General features: G+C 58.8%; 2 protein-coding genes across 8 annotated transcripts in view; both read right to left on the reverse strand.

Annotated features, from left to right (window-relative positions):
- Positions 1-183: 183 nt before the first annotated feature.
- On the reverse strand, positions 184-13,434 carry PYGL (glycogen phosphorylase L). Its single transcript, XM_064422833.1, has 21 exons — positions 13,303-13,434; positions 11,855-12,107; positions 10,367-10,468; positions 8,974-9,052; positions 8,677-8,780; positions 7,988-8,119; positions 7,325-7,436; positions 7,166-7,248; positions 6,136-6,279; positions 5,919-6,011; positions 5,570-5,716; positions 4,835-4,998; positions 4,620-4,734; positions 3,925-4,026; positions 3,703-3,850; positions 3,567-3,625; positions 2,766-2,907; positions 2,444-2,651; positions 2,230-2,364; positions 1,039-1,105; positions 184-565 (listed from the first exon to the last, which is right to left on the reverse strand). Exons 2-21 carry the CDS (start codon positions 12,095-12,097, stop codon positions 377-379), a joined length of 2,568 nt encoding a protein of 855 aa, XP_064278903.1. The 5' UTR covers positions 12,098-12,107; positions 13,303-13,434; the 3' UTR covers positions 184-376.
- A 1,368-nt stretch (positions 13,435-14,802) lies between these two features.
- TRIM9 (tripartite motif containing 9) overlaps positions 14,803-22,636 on the reverse strand; it is a 64,061-nt gene continuing 56,227 nt past the window's right edge. For 3 of the 7 annotated variants that reach the window (XM_064422826.1, XM_064422828.1, XM_064422825.1), the window contains 5 exons: positions 21,637-21,678; positions 20,593-20,616; positions 19,285-19,588; positions 18,511-18,673; positions 14,803-16,361 (listed from right to left, as the gene is read on the reverse strand). In XM_064422826.1, the coding sequence (XP_064278896.1) occupies positions 16,299-16,361; positions 18,511-18,673; positions 19,285-19,588; positions 20,593-20,616; positions 21,637-21,678 (596 nt within the window). In that variant the 3' untranslated portion in view covers positions 14,803-16,298. The remainder of the gene's footprint in view (positions 16,362-18,510; positions 18,674-19,284; positions 19,589-20,592; positions 20,617-21,636; positions 21,679-22,636) is intronic. The other 4 variants (XM_064422829.1, XM_064422827.1, XM_064422831.1 and 1 more) reach the window with 2 other exon arrangements.

Raw genomic sequence — 22,636 nt, forward strand, 5'->3', positions numbered from 1 at the left:
GCTCTGGGCCACCAGAGCCAGCACTGGGAGCATCCCACGGGACACTGGTGGGGACACACGGGGCTGGCACGCCCCTGTCCTGCTTCAGGGTGCAGACAGCTGTGTCCAGCTGTGCTCACACCCCTCTCCCTGCATCAGCACTGCCGGAAGCAATCCCAGCCCTAACTTCAGGTTCCGTTAGACTCCAGTGGCACTTTTTTTTTTATTGTTACCACCTAATGCAAGCAACAGGGCGACGTGCTTTCGCTTCCCACACACGACACTTGGCGTTATAAAAACCCCTCCCCTCGTGCCCACCCCTGGGGAAAGCCAGCAGCAGCAGCAGAGACAGAGACTGAGACAGCAGGGAATTGTACAGCGCTGGCGGCGCCGGCCCCTAGGCCGCCGTGCCGTTGGGGGTCTTGTCCTGCCCCGCGTCCCGGGGCTCGTTGGGCGGGGGGATCTTCAGGTCCGAGGGCTCCACGTGCCAGATGTCCCGCGCGTACTCCTTGATGGTGCGGTCGCTGGAGAACTTGCCGGCCGCCGCGATGTTCCTGATGACCATCTTGGTCCAGGCCTTGGAGTTCTGCGAGGAATCCACGGGATCAGCGGGTTGGGAGAGAGCTTCAGGGTCACGGAGTCCAACCCAGTCCCAGCAGCTCAACCCAGCCCTGGCCCGCAGTGCCACATCCAGGCTTTGTTAAACACACCCAGGGGTGGGGACTGCACCACCTCCCCGGGCAGCCATTCCACAACTTTATCACTCTTTCCGTGAAAAATATTTTCCTAATATCCAACCTCTATTTCCCTTGGCACAGCTGGAGGCTGATTCCCCTGGTTCTGCCAGTGCTGCCTGCAGAAGGAGGCCAACCCCAGCTGGGCACGGCCACCTTTCAGGGAGTTGCAGAGTCACCCCCGAGCCTCCTTTTCTCCAGAGTGGGGTTGGCCCCAAGGGATGCCCTGGGATGAGCTCAGCCCCATCTCCAGCGTGTTCCTTCTCCAGGAGGGGATGCTGTGTCCCAGCACAGCTCCCTGCCCTGTCCCCGGGCTGGCACTCACCAGGTACAGCTCGCTGACCTTCTCCTGGCACTTGACATAAGCCTCGTAGTCGGCAAACACTTTGAACCTGCAGCAGCCAAGAAAGGAGGAGTCAAGAGCAGGAGAAACAGGAATGCAGGATGCCTGATCCGAGGTGTTGTCACACCCCAGTCCTTAAATCCAGGGGTTAAACTTAAGGTTCCTTTGCTCCGTTTTGGTGCAAAGGAGAAATCCCCACCAGATTCTCTCAAGAGGTAAAAAACACACAGAAGTCTACTTGCAAAAACAGAGCAAATTAAGGGAACTTTGGCAAAAAGAAAACACTGTATTCAAATTAAATACAATGTTGAATTCAATGTAAAGCCACTTATCATAGCATTACTTAGCATTAATTTAGTATTCAGCATTTACTTAGGATTTATTTAGCATTTGCTTAGCCTATTTAACTAGGAAACCTTTAAAACCTTAAGATGTTATGTTACCATAAAGCTCCGTGAAAGGATTAAGAGAAGGAGGGAGAGAGAGAAAGAAGGAAAAGGTACAGAAAAAACCACACAGCCACCGACTGCTGGGCTCCAGCGTGGGTGAGGCAGAAACCCCAAGGAAGATGTCAGGGCAAGGTCGGCCATAATGCCCTCAGCGCCTTTTATACCCGCAGCCCTTCATGGGCCCGCCTCTAGGCGGGACTTCTGGTCGCTCAACCAATCAGAGGCTGGTTAGTGTTGCCCCCACTGTGATTGATTGGCAGCTCGACCAATCAGAGGCTCGGTTAGCACAGCCTCACGCACCAAGGTGCCATGATTGACAGCGTTGCCAGGCTGAGGGCTCTGGGCACGGCCCCAGCCCCACACACACAGAGGGGTCCCAAGAACCCCAAAAACGCTCGAGACATCGGTCTAATCCCGTCTCTGACAGGCATCCTCCAACACAAAGCCTCTGGCTAAATCACCTCTCCCCAAGCCTTGTTGGTAAAGAACCCTGGGTGCCCTGGGAGGGAAATGCAGTGAAAGCATTTCTCCAATCCCAATGCCCATGGCTGACCAGTGCTCTGGCCAGGAAAGCCCTCGAGATGCCTCAGATCATCTGGAAGGGCTGTGCACCCGAAGGCATTAATGTGACAATGGCCATCCAGGGAGACTCCTTGCCTGAGGAGCATCATCCCTGTGCAGCGTGGTCCCAGCCCAGGGGATGGATGGTACCCCAGCACCTCACCTGTCATGGTGGAAGAGCATGTTGACCACGTCGCTGAAGAGGTTGGGCTCTTTTGGGGAGAAGAAGCCACTTTTAATCTGGTCCACAGCCTGCTTCAGCTCGGGGAGCCGGTCGTAGTAGAGCTGGGCGTTGTACCTGGGGGGAAGGAGGCCATAAAACAGTGCTGCTGCCTGGGTACCTGAGGTGGCAGCCCTGTGGCACCCCCAGCCCTCACCCTCTCCTGTCCAGCTCCGTGACATCCTCCACCCTCATGCCGAAGATGAACAGGTTTTCCTCTCCAGCCTCCTCGGCCATCTCCACGTTGGCTCCATCCATGGTGCCGATGGTCAGAGCCCCGTTCAGCATGAACTTCATGTTGCCCGTCCCCGAGGCCTCGGTGCCCGCCGTGGAGATCTGCTCCGACAGGTCGGTCGCGGGGATCACTGCCAACAAAACACACCGGGGGCTCGTGGTGACCAGCTCTGGGTTTGTTTCCTGCTGAAGGACCATGGGATGGAGGGACACCCCCTCCCCACAGCATGTCCCACCCAAGGTACCTTTCTCTGCCAGGGACACCCTGTAGTTCTCCAGGAAGATGACCTTCAGCTTGCTGCCCACCACGGGGTCGTTGTTCACCACCTGAGCCACGGCGTTAATGAGCTTGATGATCATTTTAGCCATGTGGTATCCTGGGGCAGCCTGGGAGAAAAGCCACAGGTGAGCCAGGAGGGCTGGTGCCAGGGGCAGGTGAGGCACACCCAGCTCCCAGTGTCCAGGGAAGAACCTGTTTATCCCTGTTCCCATCACCACGTGTTACACCACGTTTCTGGGGGCTTCCATGACCACAGACAGTAGATGGTTCTCCTAACCCCACCCAAACTTGCTTGGGTTGAAGCACCAGTGCTACTCCAGTGCTTTTTGGGGTAACTTTGTGGACTTAACACCATGGAATCATGGAATTGTTTAAGTTGGAAAAGCCCTCGAATCCAACCATTCCCCCTCCACTGTCAAGGCCACCACTGACCCATGTCCCCAAGTGCCATATCCACACATCTTTTAACTTCCTCCAGGGATGAGGACTCCACTACTGCCCTGGGCAGCTGTTCCAATGCCTGGCCACCCTTTTGATGAAGACTTTTTTCTTAATATCCCATCTAAACTTCCCTTGGCACAGCTTGAGGCCATTTCCTCTGTCACGTCCCTTTCTCCCTGGAAGAAGGGACTGACCCCTGCCAGCTGCACCCTCCTGTCAGGGAGCTGCAGAGATGTGGCCCCATGAGACGTCTGCACCCACATCGCCCAGGACACTTCCGTGGACTTCCTCCAAAAAAATCTCTAAAACTCCTGACCCAACTTACCTTGCCTCCAATGATGACTGTCCTGGGCACAAAGAGCTTTGCAGGATCCCTCCTGATTCCTGGAGGAAACAGCAGGGTTACTGTGGGATATGGGGCACGGGGGGTGCCCCTGTCCCCTCGGGGCACGCTGCCTTACGGTTGTACATGGTGATGATGTGCAGGCAGTTCATCAGCTGCCGCTTGTACTCGTGGATCCTCTTCACGTGCACATCGAACATGGAGGAAGGGTTGATCTTCACCTTGTACTCCTTCTCCAGGTACAGCGCGAACTTCACCTTGTTCTCCTGGGCCAGGGCAGGGACCATGTCAGCCCCCGGGGAACACCAGACCTGCTCCCCCTGCTGCCCCTGCCCCTCACCTGCTTCACTTTGGCCACCTCCCGGATGAAGAGGTCGTCGTCCACAAACTTGTGCAGCTTGGTCAGCTGGCTCAGGTCCCGCACGTAGTCTTCCCCGATTTTCTGCAACAGGAGCAAGGGCACGTGCTGATGGTGGGATGGTTTGGGATGGAGGAGATCTTGAACATCATCCAGTTCCAACCCCGTGCCACAGGCTGAGACACCTTCCACTAGCCCAGGGTGCTCCAAGCCCTGTCCAACCTGGCCTTGGACACTTCCAGAGATCCAGGGGCAGCCACAGCTGCTCTGGGCAACCTGTGCCAGGGCCTCACCACCCTCACAGGGAAGGATTTCTTTCCAATATCCCATCAAACCCTGTCCTCTGTCAGTCTACATCCATTCCTCCTTCTCCTGTCCCTCCATCCCTTCTCCAAAGTCCCTCTCCAGCTCTCCTGGTGCCCCTTTAGACACTTGAAGGGGCTCTAAGGTCTCCCAGGAGCCTTTTCCAGGCTGAACACTCCCAGCCAGGTGGAGTCAGGAGTAACTCCATGGCCTCCTCTGGACTTGCTCCAGCAGCTCCACACCCTTCTGCTGTTGGAGACCCCAGGGCTGAGTCCCCTCCCTCGACCCCGACCTCCTCACGCATCCCGAAGATGGGAATGGCTGAGGTTGCCAGGGCAGCCTGGGCTCAGCAGGGAAGGCTCAGGGGCCGGTACCTCCGCGATGAGCTCGGCCAGCCCCGGGTTGCAGAGCAGGAGCCAGCGCCGCGGGGTGATCCCGTTGGTCTTGTTCTGGAACTTCTCCGGCTCCAGCTCCGCAAAGTCCTCGAATCTGCGAGGGCGAGGACGGCACAGCTCCAGCCTTGCCCACCCGGCACCACCACCCCTTCCCAGGCCAGGGTGACCCAGCAGCACCGCCCTCCCTCACTCACACTTGAGTCTTGACGATCTCGGAGTGGATCTTGGCCACGCCGTTGACGGCGTGGGAGCCCACGATGCAGAGGTGGGCCATGTTGATCCTCTTGGTGTCCCCCTCCTCGATCAGGGACATCCTCCGCAGCCGGTCCACGTCGTTAGGGAACAGGGACGCGATGTGCTGCCGGGGGAGCCAGCCAGGTGGTGAGAGGTGGTGGCACTGAGGGATGTCCCACCCCGTGGCTTACGAGGAGGGGCCATGGCAATGTCCCCAGCGGATCTGACACCAGCCAGAGCAGTGGCTTTTACTCTGTTGAGGTGGTGCAAACTCCCTCCAAAGGGTGCCCTTTCTCAGCATGGATGTCTCTGGATAGAAGGATCCCCCAAGCTGCCACACAGAGGCGTTTGGGGACACACACTTGGCCAGTGAGGCCACTTTGGCAAAAGCCTTGTGCTGCCAGACCAGGATGTCAAACCACTCCCGATATCATCTTTCCCAGGATGAATTTAGCACTTAGGAAGCAAAGAAATGCCAGCTCTCCAGTCCCTGAAGCAACGGGTGAAGCCTCTCAACAGTCACTAACTGCAGGATGGCAATGTGCTGGTGGGAATGGGCTCTCCTACACATCAACTTCCCAAAACAGCAGCTGGAATCCCCCAGCCCCACACCCACCATCACCAGTTTGTGCGTGCCCCTCATCCTGACAGTACATCCCTGTTCCCCCCTCGGGAGCAGGCTCCCAGGCACTCACATCCAGGTGTCTCTGGTTGATCTCGTAGATGATCTGCAGGTGCCTGGGGAGCAGCTTCTCCACCAGGTCCACAGGCCAGCGCTCCAGGGCCTCGGGAAGCACCGTGTGGTTGGTGTAGGCAAAGGTCCTTTTGGTGATGTCCCAGGCCTGGCAGGGAAGAGCCAGCACTCAGTCATACCTCACGTGCCAGAACCCACCCTTGGTCCTCCCAGCAGCACAGCCCAGCCAGCTCCTCCCAGTCCACACCAGTTAAACCCAGCCTGACTGCTCCACACCATTCCCAGCAGCCACACAACCGGCTCCCCCACCACTGGGTGCAGGTGGAGGAGACCAGGTGGGGTGTCCCTACCTTATCCCACGGCAGCTTCTCGATGTCCACAAAAATCCTCATCAGCTCAGGGATGGCCATGGCGGGGTGCGTGTCATTCAGCTGGATGGCAACCTGCGAGAGCAGGGTGGCACGTGGGGACACTGGGAACCCCACGGAGGGCCTACAAACATCTGCGTGCTCTGGGAGGAGTTGAAACAAGCTCCAAGGCAGAGGTGGGAGCAGCCCTGGCTCGTACCTGGTCCGGGAAGGAATCAAACACGGTGCGGACGCTGTCCGTGCTCCCGAATTTGGACGCTTTGAAGCGGCGGATGATGTCCTGGAGGGTGGCAGCCACGACAAAGTACTCCTGCTTCAGCCTCAGCTCCTTGCCTTCGAAGAACTGTGGGCAGAGGAGCAGGGAACTGCAGGATTCCTGCAGGATTCCTGCACTGCACTTCCTGGGGGAAGGTTTTCCCAGGGTGTGCTTCCCCCACATCCCAAGCTCTTCCTGCTTCCCAGATTCCAGCACAAGGGTTTGGGATGTGCTGGTACAAACAGGTTAAATCCCAGCCGAGCATTGTCAAAACCTGTTCTCAGTGGTTTGAAATTTCTGGCTGCAAGGAAAAGTACCAGGACACTGGGAAGGGAAGCTACAGGAGCTATTTCCAAGACAAGGATTTCGCCACTATTCATGCAGCAAAAAACATCAACTTGCTGGTCTGCAAAGGAAAAGCTGCAGGAGACAATCTCACCACTGGAGCTGCAGTGCCCCCAGCTCTCCTCACCAGCTGGGAAGGCTGGAGGAGGATTAAATGGGAAAAACACTATCAGGACCTGCCTCAAACTGCAGGCAGAACAAGGAGAGCTTCCCTTTTTTTCCCCTTGGTTTGTGGCTAGGGAAGGGCTGTGTGCCCCACCACATCTCTGTGCCAGCTCGGCAGGAACTCCCACAGCAAGAGGGCTGGGGTGCAAACAGCAATTTGAGGCACAGCCTCTGGTCCCAGGGTTGCAAAGGGCCACCAGGGTAACAGCAGCAGCATTCAGCAGTTTGCCTTCACATTGTATTCTGGGATTCAAGGAATGTTTCTGCAGCAGGGCCTGCTCATCCCCACTCGCTCTAGGCAAAGGACTCATCCTGGTGAGAGGCATCAACCCTCATCCAAGCACTGCAGGCAGCTTGAAACACAACTCAAAACATCTCTGGAGTGAGGAGCTGCTTCCCTTCCCCCTCCACCTGGACACTCTGTATCCACCCCCAAAAGACCCCCTAGAAGAGCAGGACTCACGTTGTCGTTGGGGTAGAGCACCCGGGAGATGTTCTCCGCCAGGTTCCTGTCCAGCACGGCCTGGATGTAGTCCCCGACGTTGACTGGGGAGCAGGAGCAGAGGGTGAGGTGGGCGTGGGACCCCCCCAGCCCTCCCCACCGTGCCCAGCTCCCACTCACAGTCGCGCAGGTTGAAGTCGTTGGGGGCGCGGGCCGACCACAGGCGCATGGTGTTGACCGTGTTGTTCATGTAGCCGGGCACGGGCGTGTCGTAGGGCAGTGCCAGCACCACCTGTGACATCCCCAGGGCAGCTGGAACTGGGCTGGGATCCCCCCCATGCTCCCCCTGGGGCCCTCCCATCCCACAGAGCCTCCTGCTCAGGGTGGTGCCCCTGCATGGGTGGGGACGTCCTTGGTATCCCTGCATGGGGACACCCCTCTGGCTCTGGTGTTTGTCAGAAGTGCTCAGGGCTTGCAAAGGTCAGGAGCAGCTTAAATTAGGTTTAATTTATCCCTGCTGGAGCTGCTTTTGGTATTTTGTAGAATTCCAGAATGGTTTGGGTTGGAAGAGAACTTAAAGTCCATCTTGTTCCAACCCCCCTGCCATGGACAGGGACACTTCCCACTGGACCAGATTCCTCCAAGCTCCATCCAGCCTGGCCTTGGACACTTCCAGGGATGGAGGTGTGGAGCAGCCAAATCTGTCCTCATCCCCATGTCCACCTCCTCCCCACCACTGCCTTTTCCATCCCAGCCCAACCTTCCTGGCAGAGATTCCGCAGGGAGAACCCCCCAAATGACAGGACAAGCCATGCAAAGGACATTCCTGTCCCCAGCCCTCACCTGGGTGTCGATCCACTTGGCCCCAGAGGCAGAGTGCTCCACGCGGCCGTAGAAGTGCACAGGCAGCATGTACTCAGGACGGGCCTTCTCCCAGGGATTGCCATGCCTGAGCCAGTCATCAGCCTCTTCCACCTGCCGGAGGGACACGCAGCAGTGACAGGGCCACCCAGCCCTGGGGCTCCCCCCACCTGCAGGATGGCTGGGCCAGGATGGCTGGGAAAGGCTCTGCTCATGGCCAGGGGGAGGATGCTCTCAGTGTGTCCACCCCAAAGCTGGATTTTGGCACAGCAGGGTCAGCCTGGAGGTACCCCCTGAACTCTGGGGTGTCTGTGCCTTCCGTGGGGATGGGGACAAGCCCAAGGTGCACTGCTGATGTTGCATGTCCAAACCAGCGTCTTCCACAAGAGGAACACAACTGCTCCATCCTCACCCACTCCCGGCAGCCGTGGAGCAGCTCTTGGGGTGGCCCTGAGCAAGGGCCTTGGGACAAGGGATGGAGCTGTGAGCTTGCACTGGGTTAAAAAGTTACATTTGTTCACAAAAATATCTGTTAAATTTTAAATATCACAGCAGCAGCAGCCTCTGAGCTGAGGAGAAGTGTCTGTACCCCCCAGTCTAAGGGGGAGGAGGTGAACGTGGGGCTCCAGCTGTGGCAGGGGACAGCGAGGGCCACACATCTCCAGCCCTACCTGCCACCCATCCCGGATCTTCTGGTTGAAGATGCCGTACTCGTAGCGGATGCCGTAGCCGTAGGCTGCCAGCCCCAGCGTGGCCATGGAGTCCAGGAAGCAGGCTGCCCAGGAGAGAGGAGAGAGGGGGCTGGGAGCCCTGGGACAGCCACAAGCCCCAGGGGACAGGAGCCAGGGCCAGCAGCCTCCCAGCACCTCGCTGGAAAGGCTGGAGCAGAAACCCCCAGGATCAGGAACTTCCCCCAGGGGATGTGAAGCCCTCAGGGATGTGCCCACCACCCTGGGGGGGTCACTCACCTGCCAGCCTGCCCAGACCCCCGTTGCCCAGCCCAGCATCCTCCTCGATTTCCTCCAGCTCTTCCATGTCCAGCCCGAGCTACAGATGGGAAAAAGGAGAGGGGCTGGAGACTGTCAGGGTGCCCAGCCCCACAGAGGGGGGGCATTGGTGGCACACAATCCCTTGCAGGTGGGCTCCAGGAGGGCTGGAAAGGCACCTAATTCCACAAGACCCATCTGTGCAGGTGGGAGCTGTGATTTGAACCCAAAGCAGCTGCTCTCCCCCTCAGCTGTGTCTCTGTGCCACGGCAGGGGCCATCTCCCATGTTTAAGGTCACTCTACCAGGCTTTACAAGGGACACTCACACCCTTGACCTCGCCATGGGCAAGATCTGGGGGTGGCTGGCACCAAACTATAACCAGGGTGCTGCCCTTGGGGTTCCAGACACTTCCAAGGGCTCTGAGAGCTTATTCCCAGGCCTGCTCCCTCTCTCCATGGCTGCAGTCCTGCAGGGGCAGGCACCAGGTTCCTGTTCCCTGCCTGTTCCAGAACCCCCCATCCCTTGAGGCAGCCACCAGATGGAATATTCCTGCACCCCCAGCACCCCTATTCCTGGGGGAAGGCACCTGGGTGCCACCTTCCTGCTCTCCCAGCACCCCAGTCCCTTGGGGACAGGATCCAAGTGCTGTGTTCCTGCTCCCTCAGCACCTCCATCCTCTGGAACAGGCACCCAGGTGCACTTCCTCCCAACTGCAGGCATCACCCTTGAGGGTGAGAAGCATCTACACCCCTTTTCCATGGAAATTTAATTTTCCCAGCCCAGGATGCTGTAGGAGGAAGTGGTTTTGCCTATGCAAAACTCCTTGTGGAGCTCAGGTGGAGACCTTTGGTCTATTGCCCTACCCTGACATCCCCTGGTTGCAGCAAGTAGGGATAAAAAATTTAAACCCCCCTAAAAATAACTTCCTCTCCTTTGCAGTGTTTGCACAAAAGTTGTTCCTGCCCTTGTGCAACCACTCTGGCCACATCTGATGATGTTCAACACAAGAGGTGACAGGGTGGGGACAAAAGGAGCCACCCAAAACCCTTTGATAACCCCAGTGCCACCTGGTGCCAGCACCCAGCTGGGCTTAATTCGAGGTTTTATTCCTCCCTGCCACTGATCATGGACATGAACAGCCTCACCCACAGAGCCACCAGGGTCCTTCCAGGATCCTGCTGCCTTCCCCAGGACACAGCAGCCAGGCTGGGCAGCTCCAGGCTTTTCAAGGGCAGGCTCTGGAGCAGCCTTTATTCCCTAAGCTATCCCCCGTGGCTCAGGGAGCAGTTTACAGCCAATGTAGGAAACATGGACATTCCCAGGAGCTGGAAAACAGGGATCCCTCCCAGGGCAGGTCCTCGTGGGATGCTCACCTGGTAGACAGCCTCGTCACAGGCGTTCTGCAGCCCCAGGTTAATCATCGTGTTCTGCAGCGTCCGCCCCATGTAGAATTCCAGGGAGAGGTAATAAATCCTCTGGAAGAGAAAAGCACCCCGTGGTCACCGTGCCCAGGGCTGGAGGAGGCTCCTCTGGAGCTGTGGTGTGATATCCCAAAAACAAACAGGAAAAAAGCCCAGCTTCAACAGAGCAGGGTGGCTTGCACCAGGAATTCCAGGCTTGTGGCTCCCGGGTGGCCCTGCAGCCCCTGCCCTGCTCTCCTGCTCCTTCCCAAACCGGGAGGAGGCTGTTTCCCTTGGACAAGCCCCGCTGCCCTGTCCCAGGGCGGGGACAGCTCCACGATGGTGGCAGCACCAAGTTAAACTGTAAAGAGGAGCCGTTTCCTAATGTCACTCCGGGCTGCAAAGCCACCGGAAAACCGAGCGAGCTGCCGGTGGCTGTGGGGACATGGGGGACAGCAGGGGACACTGCCGCTGACACGGATGCGGCCGGTCCGGCCTTGTGTAAGCCCCGGCGTCAGCACCGGCAGGTTTTAAGGAAGGATTTAGGCTGGGGGAAGTCGCTGACTCCACAGCTTTCCCCAGGACCTGCGGGGTCGGACGGGGATCGGAGGTGGGATAGAATCCTGAAATGGTTTGGGTCGGGTCGGGATGGAGCACAAAGATCGCCTCGTTCCACCGCTCCTGTCCCGGGCAGGATGTGCTGGGCAGGATCCACTGGGATTTACTGGCTTGACTCCAGCAGAGCCAGGAGCAGCGACCCCAGGCAGCAGCACCCGGCTGGCACGGGAGAGCCCCAGCCCCAAACCCTGCTGGAGGCTCCTTTTCCTCAGCCCTACACGACACGGGGCAGCGCTGAGCTACCGCGGCTGGCACGGCCCCAGCGAGGCGCTGGCAGGGAGGAAATTGATGCCGACAGGGACGTCCAGGTGTCAGGAGGGGGATTAGGGCTTAATCCCCCCGCGGCAGAGCCCGGAGCGGGGCAGCGGGACGAGCAGCAGCGCGGCAGCTCCTGCACAAACCGGATCGCTCGCGCTTGGCATCGCTCGTGTTAAACAAGACCTGCTTGAGGATGGCTTCGGGTGCCTTTAAGCCTTTCCAATAACTCCCCCGGGAAGGCTTTGGAGTTGGTTTTGGTAGACAGCACCCACGCCGGCGCCGCGGGACAACAAACGGCGTTCCCATGCCCTGCACCCCGCTGCCGGCCGAGCCGGGCTCTGTTTGTTTTGCAGAGCAAAGGACAGTGGCCTCGCTTGGTAAAGTCCAGTCCCTCCTCTCGGAAAAGTTCCCGGAACAGCCCTAAATCCACGAAAAACCGAACCCCGCCAATCCCTCCATTGCAGCGCGGAGGGAGCGCTCCCATCCACGGGGCTCCCACGGCAGCCCCAAGCCGGGACCCTCCGTGGGGGGCTCCCACACCCCGCCCTGCACGGAGGGGCTCCCCCCACATCCCAGCGCTCCCACCTTGGGATCCTTCTCGTAGTAGTACTGCTGCGTGCGGATCCAGCGCCCCACCAGGTGATCCCGCACGGTGTGGGCCAGCGCGAAGTAGTAATCGCGTGGGGTGGCCACATTGCGGTCCTTGACCAGGGTGAAGTGCAGGTGCCGGTTGAAGCCCCGCTTGAGCTCGGCCACGCTCTCCGCGCCCACGATGCCGCGGATGCTGATCTGCTTCCGCCGCTCCTGGTCCGACAGCGGCCGCGACATCGCGGCGGGGCTGCGGGGACACGGGGAGGGGGCACACGGACACTCGGGCTGGGCTCCGGAGCCGCGTTCCGCCTCCGCCCCGCGCTGGCACCGCCCCGGGAGGGGACGGGAGGGGGACGGGAGGGGGACGGGCCCCGGCAAGGGCCGCCCACGAGCGGGGCGGGAGCGGCGGCCGCCACCGGGGGACGAAGGGGGGACCCCGAGGAGGGACAGAGGGGGTGCACAGGGGGGGGGAATCCCGGGGATAGATGGAGGGGGATGCACAAGGGGGGAATTCCGGGGATAGATGGAGGGGGATGCACAAGGGGGGAATTCCGGGGATAGATGGAGGGGGATGCACAAGGGGGGAATCCCGGGGATGGACGGAGTGGGGTGCACAGGGGGGGAATCCCAAGGATGGACAAAGGGGGTGCACAAGGGGGGGAATCCTGGGGATGGATAGAGGGGCTGCAAAGGGGGGAGATCTTAGAGGATGGACAGAGAGGGGTGCAAAGCGGGGGATCCTCCCGGGGATGGACAAATTGGGTGCAAAGGGGGGGAAATCCCGGGGATGGACGGAAGGAAGCGCAAAGGGGGCACTCCAGGAACGTGGCCGGGGGTGTCCCGGGGACCGCCCTTTGGCTGGGTCACTGAGGGGTGTGCAAAGGGGGGACCCCGAGGGTCACAGAGGAGCGTGCCAAGGGAGGGGGACCCCGGGTATGGACAGAGGGGTGCGCAAAAGACAGGAAGAACTCGCAGGGGCACAGAGGGGGGATGCTGGGGGTCTCAGAGGGATGCGCAAAACGGGGCCCGCGGGGGGATGTGCAAGGGGGTGCCGGGGCAGGTGCCGAGGAGGGGCCGGGGCAAGGCCGGAGCCCCCCGGGCGCACCCGCAGGGCGGAGCGGAGCGCAGCGCTCCGGGCGCGGCCGCCGCCGCCCAGCGCATCCCCCGGAGCGCCGCCCCTGGCACGGACCGCCCCAGCACGGCACGGCCCCGCCCGCCGGACAGCCTCTCCCGGAGCACGTACGAGGAAGGTGCTTCCAGTCGGGAAAACCCGGAAAGGGTCGTGCTGTGTCCCCCCGCGTCACGATCCGTCCCCGTGTCCCTGTGTTACGTGTCCCAGGTGTCCCACCCCTCCGGTCCTGTCCCCGTGTCGCGGCCCCTTCCTGCCCGGCTGTCCCCCGCAGCATTTCCCGGCCCCCTCCCTTTCCCCCCCGTCTCCTCACTGTTCTCTGCCTGCCCGCAGTCCCTCTGGGAATGGCGTGGGATGGCTTTCCCCGCTCCGGGCTCTTCCCGGCTGCCTCCCGCACCAGCTGCCCCAAGGACCCTGCCCTGCCCTGCCTCCGGTTCCTCCCAAGGGCGAAAATATCCGATATGAGCTTCCAACGCAGCGCTTTCTCCTCCCCCTGCTCCTTATCCTCCTCCTCCTCCTCCAGCCATGGCCCCGCAGGCTTTTTTCCCTGGCCTCATCCCCAGCAGGGTGGGCAGCAAGGCAAGGAAGTGGGATTGTGCTGCTCTGCCCTGCTCAGGTGAGACCCCATCGAGCCCTGGGGTCCAACGTCAGGAGGAGCTGCTGGAGCGAGTCCAGAGGAGGTCCTGGAGCTGCTCCAAGGGCTGGAGCCAGGCTGGGAGAGCTGGGAATGTTCCCCTGAAGAGGAGAAGGCCCCAGGGAGAGCTCAGAGCCCCTGACAGGGCCTAAAAGGGCCTCAGGAGAGCTGGAGAGGGACTTTGGAGGAACACCTGGAGTGACAGGATGGGGAAATGGCTTCACAGTGCCAGAGGGCAGGATTAGATTAGATTACACCCATGCACTGGCTTCCATCCAGAGAGTAACAGAATCATGGAATGGTTTGGGTTGGAAAAGAGCTTAAAGATCATCTAGTTCCACCCGGTGCCATGGGCAGGGACACCTTCCACTAGCCCAGGTTGCTCCAGGCCCTGTCCAGCCTGGCTTTGGGCACTCCCAGGAATGGGGCAGCTACAGGGCAAGCTGTGCCAGGGCCTCACCACCCTCACAAGGAAGATTTGATTCCCAATACCTCATCTAAATGTCTCCTCTGTCAGTATGAAACCATTCCCCCTTGTCCCACTGGCACAGATGCTCTGGCCCTGGGCTGTTCCCCGTGCTGTACATGACTTACAGGCTGGTTTTACATGCTGCAGGGAAGATGCAGTTTCCTGTACCTCCGGTGTTCTGGGCACATTCCCACTCTGGAGGGAACAAGCGTCCTTCTGAGATGCACTTCATGCATTAGCATTTTCTTCTTTAGCCCTGGACTGGAGCCCGTGATGAGCTCAGAGGCTGCACATTGAAACCTCTCCTGAGTCACTCTGGGAGAACAGAGCAGGCCCTGATACCCCAGCAGCGAGTCCTTCTCACGGCCCTGGGAGCACTCTCCACGCTGTTCCCTTGGAAATGCCTCCACTGATCCCTTAGAATTTTGCCTCTGTTTCATCTCCCTGGGGAGATGGTGCTCTGTATCCAGCCTGGGTCATTCCTCCCTCCTTCCAGGGATCCAGGGGCAGCCACAGCTTCTCTGGGCAACCAGTGCCAGGGCCTCAGAGCCAAGAATTCCTCCTTCCAGCTGCTCCCATGGCCCTCTCCCTCCCACTGACCGCGTTCTGTGCGATCCCTGCTGCTGCCTCTGGCCAAGGACAGTGAGGGATGTGCACCAGCAGGGACAGGATGGGAAGCGAAGCACAGAGATGCTCTGGGAGCTCTGCCCTTCTCTGGTAAAAGTCCTTTATTAGAACGGCAAACGTGACACTTGTGGTCAGTACAGCGGCTGTGTGCAGCTACCATCGCGCAACGGGGGGACGACGTCTTACGATCACTGGGACTCTAAGAAGCACCATGAACACCCTAAAGAACGGGGGAGGACGGCTGGGAGAGGAGCCCCGGGTGAGCCGGCCACAGGGGCTCCTCAGGGGTCCACCAAGGAGCTGCCCGGCGTTGTCCCGCAACACGGCTCCCCGGCAGCTGGGGGGAACTCCTCGGCGGGAGTCAACGAGATAGCACCCATCCAATAAATTAGGAAAACCTAACGCTAGAGCAACGAGGGCATGAAGGGGACCGGCCTGGAGGAGGGCACGCTGGGAGGGAATGGGCTATTTACACTTGTCTTTCTGCCGGGCCGGCGCTCCCGTGGCATCCCGCCCGGAGCTGCGGCTGGGAGCGATCCCGCTGCCCGTGCCGGCTCCGCGGGGAGCGCAGAGCGAAGCCGGGGACAGCGCACGCAGGCGCTCTCGCCTCGGGGTCCTCTCCCGCCTCTGGATTACCAGAAAGTCCAGCAGGGGATGGCGGCCCACGGGAGCTGCTGCCGTTCCTGAGTGCGTGGCAGGGCTGTGGCCAGCTCTCCTTCCTCCCCATCCCATCCCATCCCCACCCCCGGGCTCTCTGTCAGACCCTCACTGCAGAACGAATTCTCCGGTGATTGGAAGGACACTATCAGTTGAATTTAAGGCTAGGTTTATATGGCGACTATAAAAAAATAAACACTAATCTCCGGAGAGCCGGGCGAGGGCTCTCCGGTCTATGGCTGTGGCGCGTGTGCTGGCACCGAGGTGTGGGGGGCCCCTGGAGAGCCCCCCGTGGGCATTCAGCACCCGACCAAGGGCCTGCCAGCACCCGGAGCGCCTGGGGACAGGGCGGCCACCCCCTGCCCCGCAGAGGCGCCCCAGGGGGACACGGGACAGAGTTTTGGTAAGGACATGGAGACTGACTGGTAATCCAGGACCCACCTCTACACATGACCGAGGGTGCTCTGCAAGAAAGGCCACAGGGGAAAGAAAGAATCCTGCAAAGTAACCAGGCTGGCGTGGGCGGAAGCGTTCCCGTGGTGGGGGCCCTCGGGCTGGCCCCACGGGCGGGGAAAGCGAGCCAGAACTGCCCCCCTCCCCCAAAACCCCAACTCAAACCAGGAAAACCAAACCTAAAAGCAGACACAGGAGAAACAGCTCAGGCTACCTAGGTACTTCATCAGCCAAGGAGAGCTAAAGAGCGAAGCGCACACACACAGGACAGCGCGGGGCCGGGGAGCGGAGGCGGCCCAGAGCCGGGATCTTCCTTCCTCATCTTCCTCCCCATCTCCGGCCAGAGGCTGGGCAGGGACCCGGCAGCTGGGCAGGGACCCGGCAGCTGGGCAGGCCAGCCGTGTCCTGCAGGAGGGAACGGGCTGGCTCCTCTCATGCCGAGAAGAGGCAGCCGGCTCCGGGAGCGTCCTCAGGGCATGGCCGAGCGCGAAGCGTAGAACTCGGGCACCGGCAGCCCGGTGTGCAGCGTCACCTGCGAGGAGAGACAGGGCCTCAGCTGTGTCCCCGTGTGCCTGCTGGGACAGCCCGTGGCGTGGCAGCTGGCACACTGTCCCCAGAGAGGGCAGGAGCAGCACTGGGGACAGGCAGGATGTGAGCGGAGATGCAGGTGTCCCCAGAAGTGTGGCTCCTCACTTTTCTGTGCTGCTGGAGCGAGCTGGGACTGCTGGTGCCAAGCCCCAAATATTCCCAGCTGGCTGTGTACAAATCCCACAGCTGGCTGCCAGAGAGGTGGACACGGCAGGAGCTGGGTCTTTGTGCAGGTGAGATGGACAAGAGGGGATGGAGGGGCCTGAAGGACAGTGAAGACATTAGAGGAGATCTTGGAGAAGCCCCTGAGCTGAGTGGGGATGGGGACAGAGAGGGGACAGGGACAGTGGAGGGCTGATTGCTGGTGGGGAAGCTGAGCAGCACCAGGATGTTGATGAGCAGGGCCATGCTCACACAGGCACAGGTGAGATTCTGTTCCCTCCACAAATGCTTTCATTTGGGAGGAGAGCAAATTCCTCCTTTTATTGCAGCAGCAGCATTTCCCCCTTCAGATACAAATTTGAAGAAAACTGTCTAAAATAGAGATTTTCCTCCTAATTAGAGTTGTTTTCAATTAGGCACATACCTCTGGAAAAGCATAATAAATGGCTTGGCTTAATTAGCAGCCTTTTATCAGCATCCCAAGGGATTTCTGTGTTGTCAGGGGATTTAGGCTCTGCCTTCAGGGAGCTCACAAAGCCAAGGGGCTCCAGAGATGCCTTGTCCCTTAGGGCTGTGTAGGACTGAGGCAGGAGTTAAACCCAGCACTCAGCAGGATGTTTTTACCTCACCAAATTAACACAGCACTTCCAATCCCAGCACAGACAACATGGGCTTCATTAGTGTTTCCCAATTAAACATTTCCCAGCCCTTCTCCGAGCCAGACAGATGCCAGTGAGACCCTTGGGGTGGGAAAATTCAGCAAGGATGCTCCCAAAGTCTGGGATGGTCCCAACGCATCTTTGTCCCAGTGCTGCTGGAAAACTGTCACTGCCTTGGTGACAGTGCAGCAAGCCCTGGATCCTGATGGACAGAGCACACCATGTCCTAATCCTAATGGATCCCTAATTTACAGAGGCCACTTGGTGCCTCTGCCCCTGCACAGAGGGGATCATAAAATCCCTGAATGGTTTGGGTTGGAAGTGACCTCAAAACCCATCCTATCCCACCCCTGCCATGGCAGGGACACCTCCCACCATCCCAGGCTGCTCCAAGCCCTGTCCAGCCTGGCCTTGGGCACTGCCAGGGATCCAGGGGCAGCCACAGCTGCTCTGGGCACCCTGTGCCAGGGCCTGCCCACCCTCACAGGGAAGAATTTCTTCCAAATATCCCATCTCCTCCTGCCCTTTGGGAAGCCATTCCCACTGCTCCTGTCACTCCAGGCTCTGTTCTAAAGTCCCTCTCCAGGTCTGACACCCACTGCAGAAGACCCTGCCAAAATGCTGGGCACCCTGAGATGATCCATCACGTGCAACGTGCCCTTGGGTGTGCCTGGGCACTTGTGCAGGGCTGGAGGTGCAGGCAGTGCCAGGGGGATGTGCCAAAGCCAGGGTGTGCAGGATTCCCTGGGACAGAGCATAGCAGGGATGTGGCCAGTGAGAAGAGAAATGAAAGATGGAAATACCAGATTGCCCCAGGGTGGCACTGCCTGGGGAGGTTCAGGAGAGCTGAGAGCTTGGAGAGAGGGAGAGAAGAGGGGTTTGAAATGTCCCAGAGGCAAACAGGCTTTGAAAGGTGCCCTTCTCCCTGCTGATGCTGCCGTCCAGGACCTGGGAGAGCTGTAGGAGCTGGTGAGGCTCTTGGGAGGGATCATCACACAGTTATCAAACCCCACCCCAGGGAGGGCTGGGGAACCTCCCTGGTGCTTCAGCAGCCCTGAGGGAGGGACCTGGAGCAGGCAGCAAGGCTACAGAGAGGCCAGTCTGCATTCTGGAGACTCACAAGTGGCTTGGGGTGCAAGTTTAGCTCCTTCCAAGCCACTCCTGCTGCACAAGAACCCTCCTGCTCCTGCAGTGGGAGTGTGACAGCAGGGTCACCCCTTCCCCCTGCTGGGAATGCCACCCCCTGCTCCAGAGAGCCCGACCAAGCCCTACCTGCACGTTCCTGTTGAGGCTGACGGCGGGGAAGAAGAGGCCCTCCAGGTTCTCGAAGGCCACAGGCCCTTGCTGGTCCTCGTTGATGGAGAAGGTCAGAGTCCTCCTGGTCAAATCCAGCAGCACTCCCACCGTGGCGCCTTTGGTGATCCCGCCCTCGGTTCTGTGGGAGGAGAAGGCTCCTGGATCAGCCATGGAGCTCAAGGGCTGATGATGTGAACACAGCTCACCCAGGAGCCAGGCTCCCATCCCAGCCATGCTCATCACTCCCTGGGAGCCTCCTCCTCTGCCCTCCCGTGGAGCTGCTCTCCTCTTGCCTTGTGTCCCCAAGGAAAAGCCACCCTGAGAGCAGCTACAGCCACACAACCACGGGGGAAAGCACGTGGAGCTGTGGAGCAAAGCCACCCCAAAACCTGCTGATCCACCAGGGAGCGGCCCTCAGGGCTGCAGGAAGGTGACCCCAGGCTCTCCCCAGTGCCACGTGGAACGTGAGCAGTGGCTCAGGGATCAAGGCAAATGCTGCTGCAGGAGTTGCAAGGGTTTGGCTGTTACTGGGAAGAGTCAGCATGGAAAAAGTGGTGGGGTAGGGAAGCAATACTGGAACAAGGCAGCACCCACATGCAGAGCCTGATCCCCACTGGGGGAAGGTCACATCCTCCAACAGAGACAACCACGATTGCTGTCACCCTCCCTGGGGACACCTGCAGGTGCCATTCTCAAAGCCACAGGCTCTTTGTGGTGTCCGGGGGGAAGCACCCATGCCTGCCCACCTACCTGTTGGTGTGGGAGTTGTTGTGCATGAACCAGCTGCGGTTGTTGTCCACGTACATGGCCCAGGCCTTGTCGTCCTTGCCCAGCATGGCATCCTTGAGGACGTCGATGCGGGCCACGCCGAAGGCCGGGTCGGGGTGGTTGTCGTAGCGGTCGATCGACAGCTCCCAGTAGTGCAGCCCTTTGGAAAAGCCCGTTTTGCCCAGCACCACCCTGTCATCGTAGCTGTTGCAGGTGACAGTCAGGTTGTCATTGGAAAAGATGATGTCAGCGTGGGCAGAGGAGGGGTCGAAAGAAAACCAAGCAACTGGAACACACAAACAAGGCGGGGTTAGCGCGGTGGGGACGCGCCGGGGCCGCGGGGAGCGACACGGACAGGGCATGCTGCATGCAGGACACGGAGCTTCCACCACGGAGGGACAGCTTCCACCACAGAGAGACAACTTCCACCACGGAGGGATGCTCTGAGCTCCTGTGGCTGCAGCTGCCAGTGTGCCTGAGGTTTTATGGCCAGGACTTGGAGGAGTTTCGCTCTCGCTGCTCCATGGTTCCCAGTGTCTCAGCTCGTGAGCCTGCAGGATCCTCAAGGCCTCCTTAAAATTTGGCCCTTGCAGGAGGTGTGATGGTCACCAGGTCTCCAGGCTCTAACAGAATTATGGAATCGTGGAAGGGTTTGGGTTGGAAGGGATCTTAAAGCCCATCTTGTTCCAACACCTGCCGTGGCAGGGACACCTTCCACTATCCCAGGTTGCTCCAAGCCCTGTCCAGCCTGGCCTGGAATGTAACTTACTCTCAGGACTGAGTGTTATTAGTTTGCAGAGTCAGATCAGTGTAGGAAGGGAACTGAGGATCAGCAGATAAACTCTGTGTGTGTATTTAAGGGCTGTTTTTGGGAACCAAAAGCACACACAAAGGTCTTCATTTACTGAGTCACACAAAGAAACCTCCCTGCCAAGCAATGAGCCACACCTAAGACAAGAACTCATGGGAAGGCTGGAAAATGCCCCAAAACCTCCAGGATTCCGTAGGGCTGCTGGTTTAAATGCACAGGACTTGGTCTGACAGACACAGTGCCACGTCCTCGACAAGACAGAGGGACAGGGAGTCATTCACAAGCCACCAGCCCGGTTCCCCAGGCGGTCTCCTCCAGCTGAAAATGTGGACTGACACATCCAACAGAACACTCTGGCGGCTTGAAGAAGAAAACCACTCGGGTGAGACTGATTCAGTGTTTATTGGAAGGTTTGACAGGACAGCTGCCATGCACGCGGCCGCCCCGCGCTCCCCGCGCTGCGCACGGCCGGGCCGTACCTGCCACCATTTTTTTAATGTCAACTGTGGTCATTCCCAGGGAGAGGCATGCGGGAGAGAAAACAGCACGTCAGGTTGGGTAGGGGAGAGAAGGAGAAACCATTCCTGCTTGTCTGTGACTCCAGCCAGAGCGTGGATCTGTCGGCATTTTGCATCAAGGTGGGGCGAGAGGCGCGAGGATGGGACGGGGCTGTGGGAGGGTGCAGGGTGAGGAGGGAATCCCACAGGGCTGCAGGAGAATGAGCAGGATTGGCCCTGCAGACGGTCTGAAGAGGACAGGCAAGCAGCAGCCACCTTGCTTTAATTAGCTGCAAAGGGGCTAATTGCATCCATGGCATTTGGCCCACGTTCAAGTGCCTTAATGAGCAGGGATGTGTACTGAGAATCATGGAATGGTTTGGGTTGGAAGGGATTTGAAAATTCATCCTGTTCCACCCACTGCCATGGGCAGGGGCTCCTTCCACTATCCAGGTTGCTCCAAGCTGGCCTTGGGCACTGCCAGGGATCCAGGGGCAGCCACAGCTGCTCTGGGCAATCTGTGCCAGGGCCTGCCCACCCTCACAGCCAGAATTCCTTCCTAATATCCAACCTAACCCTGCCCTCTGGCAGTTTAAAAGAGGAGAGCAGAAGCATCAGTTCTCAATTACAGGGCCACTTCCAGAGCACTGACCCCAGGCTTCTCTTTAAACCATATGGAGAAAAACCAAAATGCCATTACATCATTCAGGCACCATAACTTCTCCAAATTTGCCTCCTGCCCAGGGCAGTGGTGGAGTTCCCATTCTTGGAGGGATTTAAAAGCCCTGTGGATGTGGCACTTGGGGACATGGGTCAGTGGTGGCCTTGGCACTGCTGGGGAATAGTTAGACTCAGTCTTAGAGGGCTTTTCCAAGCAACAATTCCATGATTCTGTCACATCCAGGAGTGCTCTGCAAGCAGGGTATGAGTGAGAAACGCTGCTCAGTCACCAAAGAAAAGATAAAAAAGCAAAAAGAATGAAGCAACACGCAGTAGGCACCAGTTAATTGTAATTAAGATACTTGCCTAATTGGGAGTAAGGCGATCCTTGTGTGTCAAAATTGCATCCTATAAAGAGATACTACATTTCACACATCACAGCTAAGGAACAACAACCTCCTGACAAACACTCGTGAGCATTTCATTGTTAATTAAGCATCCAGCAGCCACGGGAGGCCTGATTCATTAAAAGCCAGAGGGCACGGAGAGGGGTGGCAAACACAGCCTGGAAGTTTGCGTGTGGACTGTATAAAGTCTGACTGCTCAGGGCACCAAATTATTCTGCTTTTCTCCAGAAAAAAAAGGCAAGAAATTGTAGCCTTGGTGGAGTATCTTGGCTGCTTGGTAAAGATTCTCTAAACTGACTGAAAAACCACTCCTTGAAGGAGAGGGATTGAGGAAAAGGCAGCTCCTGATGGGTTGGAATGGAGCTGGAATGGGGACCCCTGGGGGCTGACACCTGCCTCAGACCCCAAAGGGCTGCAGGATGTGTTGGGGTGCCCTTCATGCTCCTGTGCCTCATTGCTGGCTGCAAGCACCCATGGGAGCCAGGGACTGATCCAGGAGCTTGCCCTGACTTAGGGGATTGTCCTGATCCAGGAGTTTTTCCTGACCTAGGGGCTTGTCCTGATCCATGAGCTTGCCCTGATTCAGGAGCTCGTTCTGACCTAGGGGCTTGTCTTGATTCAGGAGTTTTTCCTGATCCAGGAGCTTGTCCTGATCCAGTTTTTTCTTACCTAGAAGCTTGTCCTGTTCCAGGAGCTTGTCCTGATCCAGGAGCTTGTGCTGACCTAGGAGCTTGTCCTGTTCCAGGAGTTTTTCCTGACCTAGGGCTTGTCCTGATCCAGGAGCTTGTTCTGACCTAGGGGCTTGTCCTCACCAGGAGGAGACACCAACACAAGCCCTGTGCTGGCACTGGATTTTAGGGTACCCCTGCCCAGCTCTGTGCCTGGTTTCCCCTCCTGCCCTGGGTGTTGGTGGAAAGCACCTGGCTGTGGTTGTGCCCCGTGCTGTGCCAAGAGGCTCC

The sequence above is a fragment of the Passer domesticus genome, chromosome 6 (assembly GCF_036417665.1).
Source record: "Passer domesticus isolate bPasDom1 chromosome 6, bPasDom1.hap1, whole genome shotgun sequence".
NCBI classification, from domain to species: Eukaryota; Metazoa; Chordata; class Aves; order Passeriformes; family Passeridae; genus Passer; species Passer domesticus.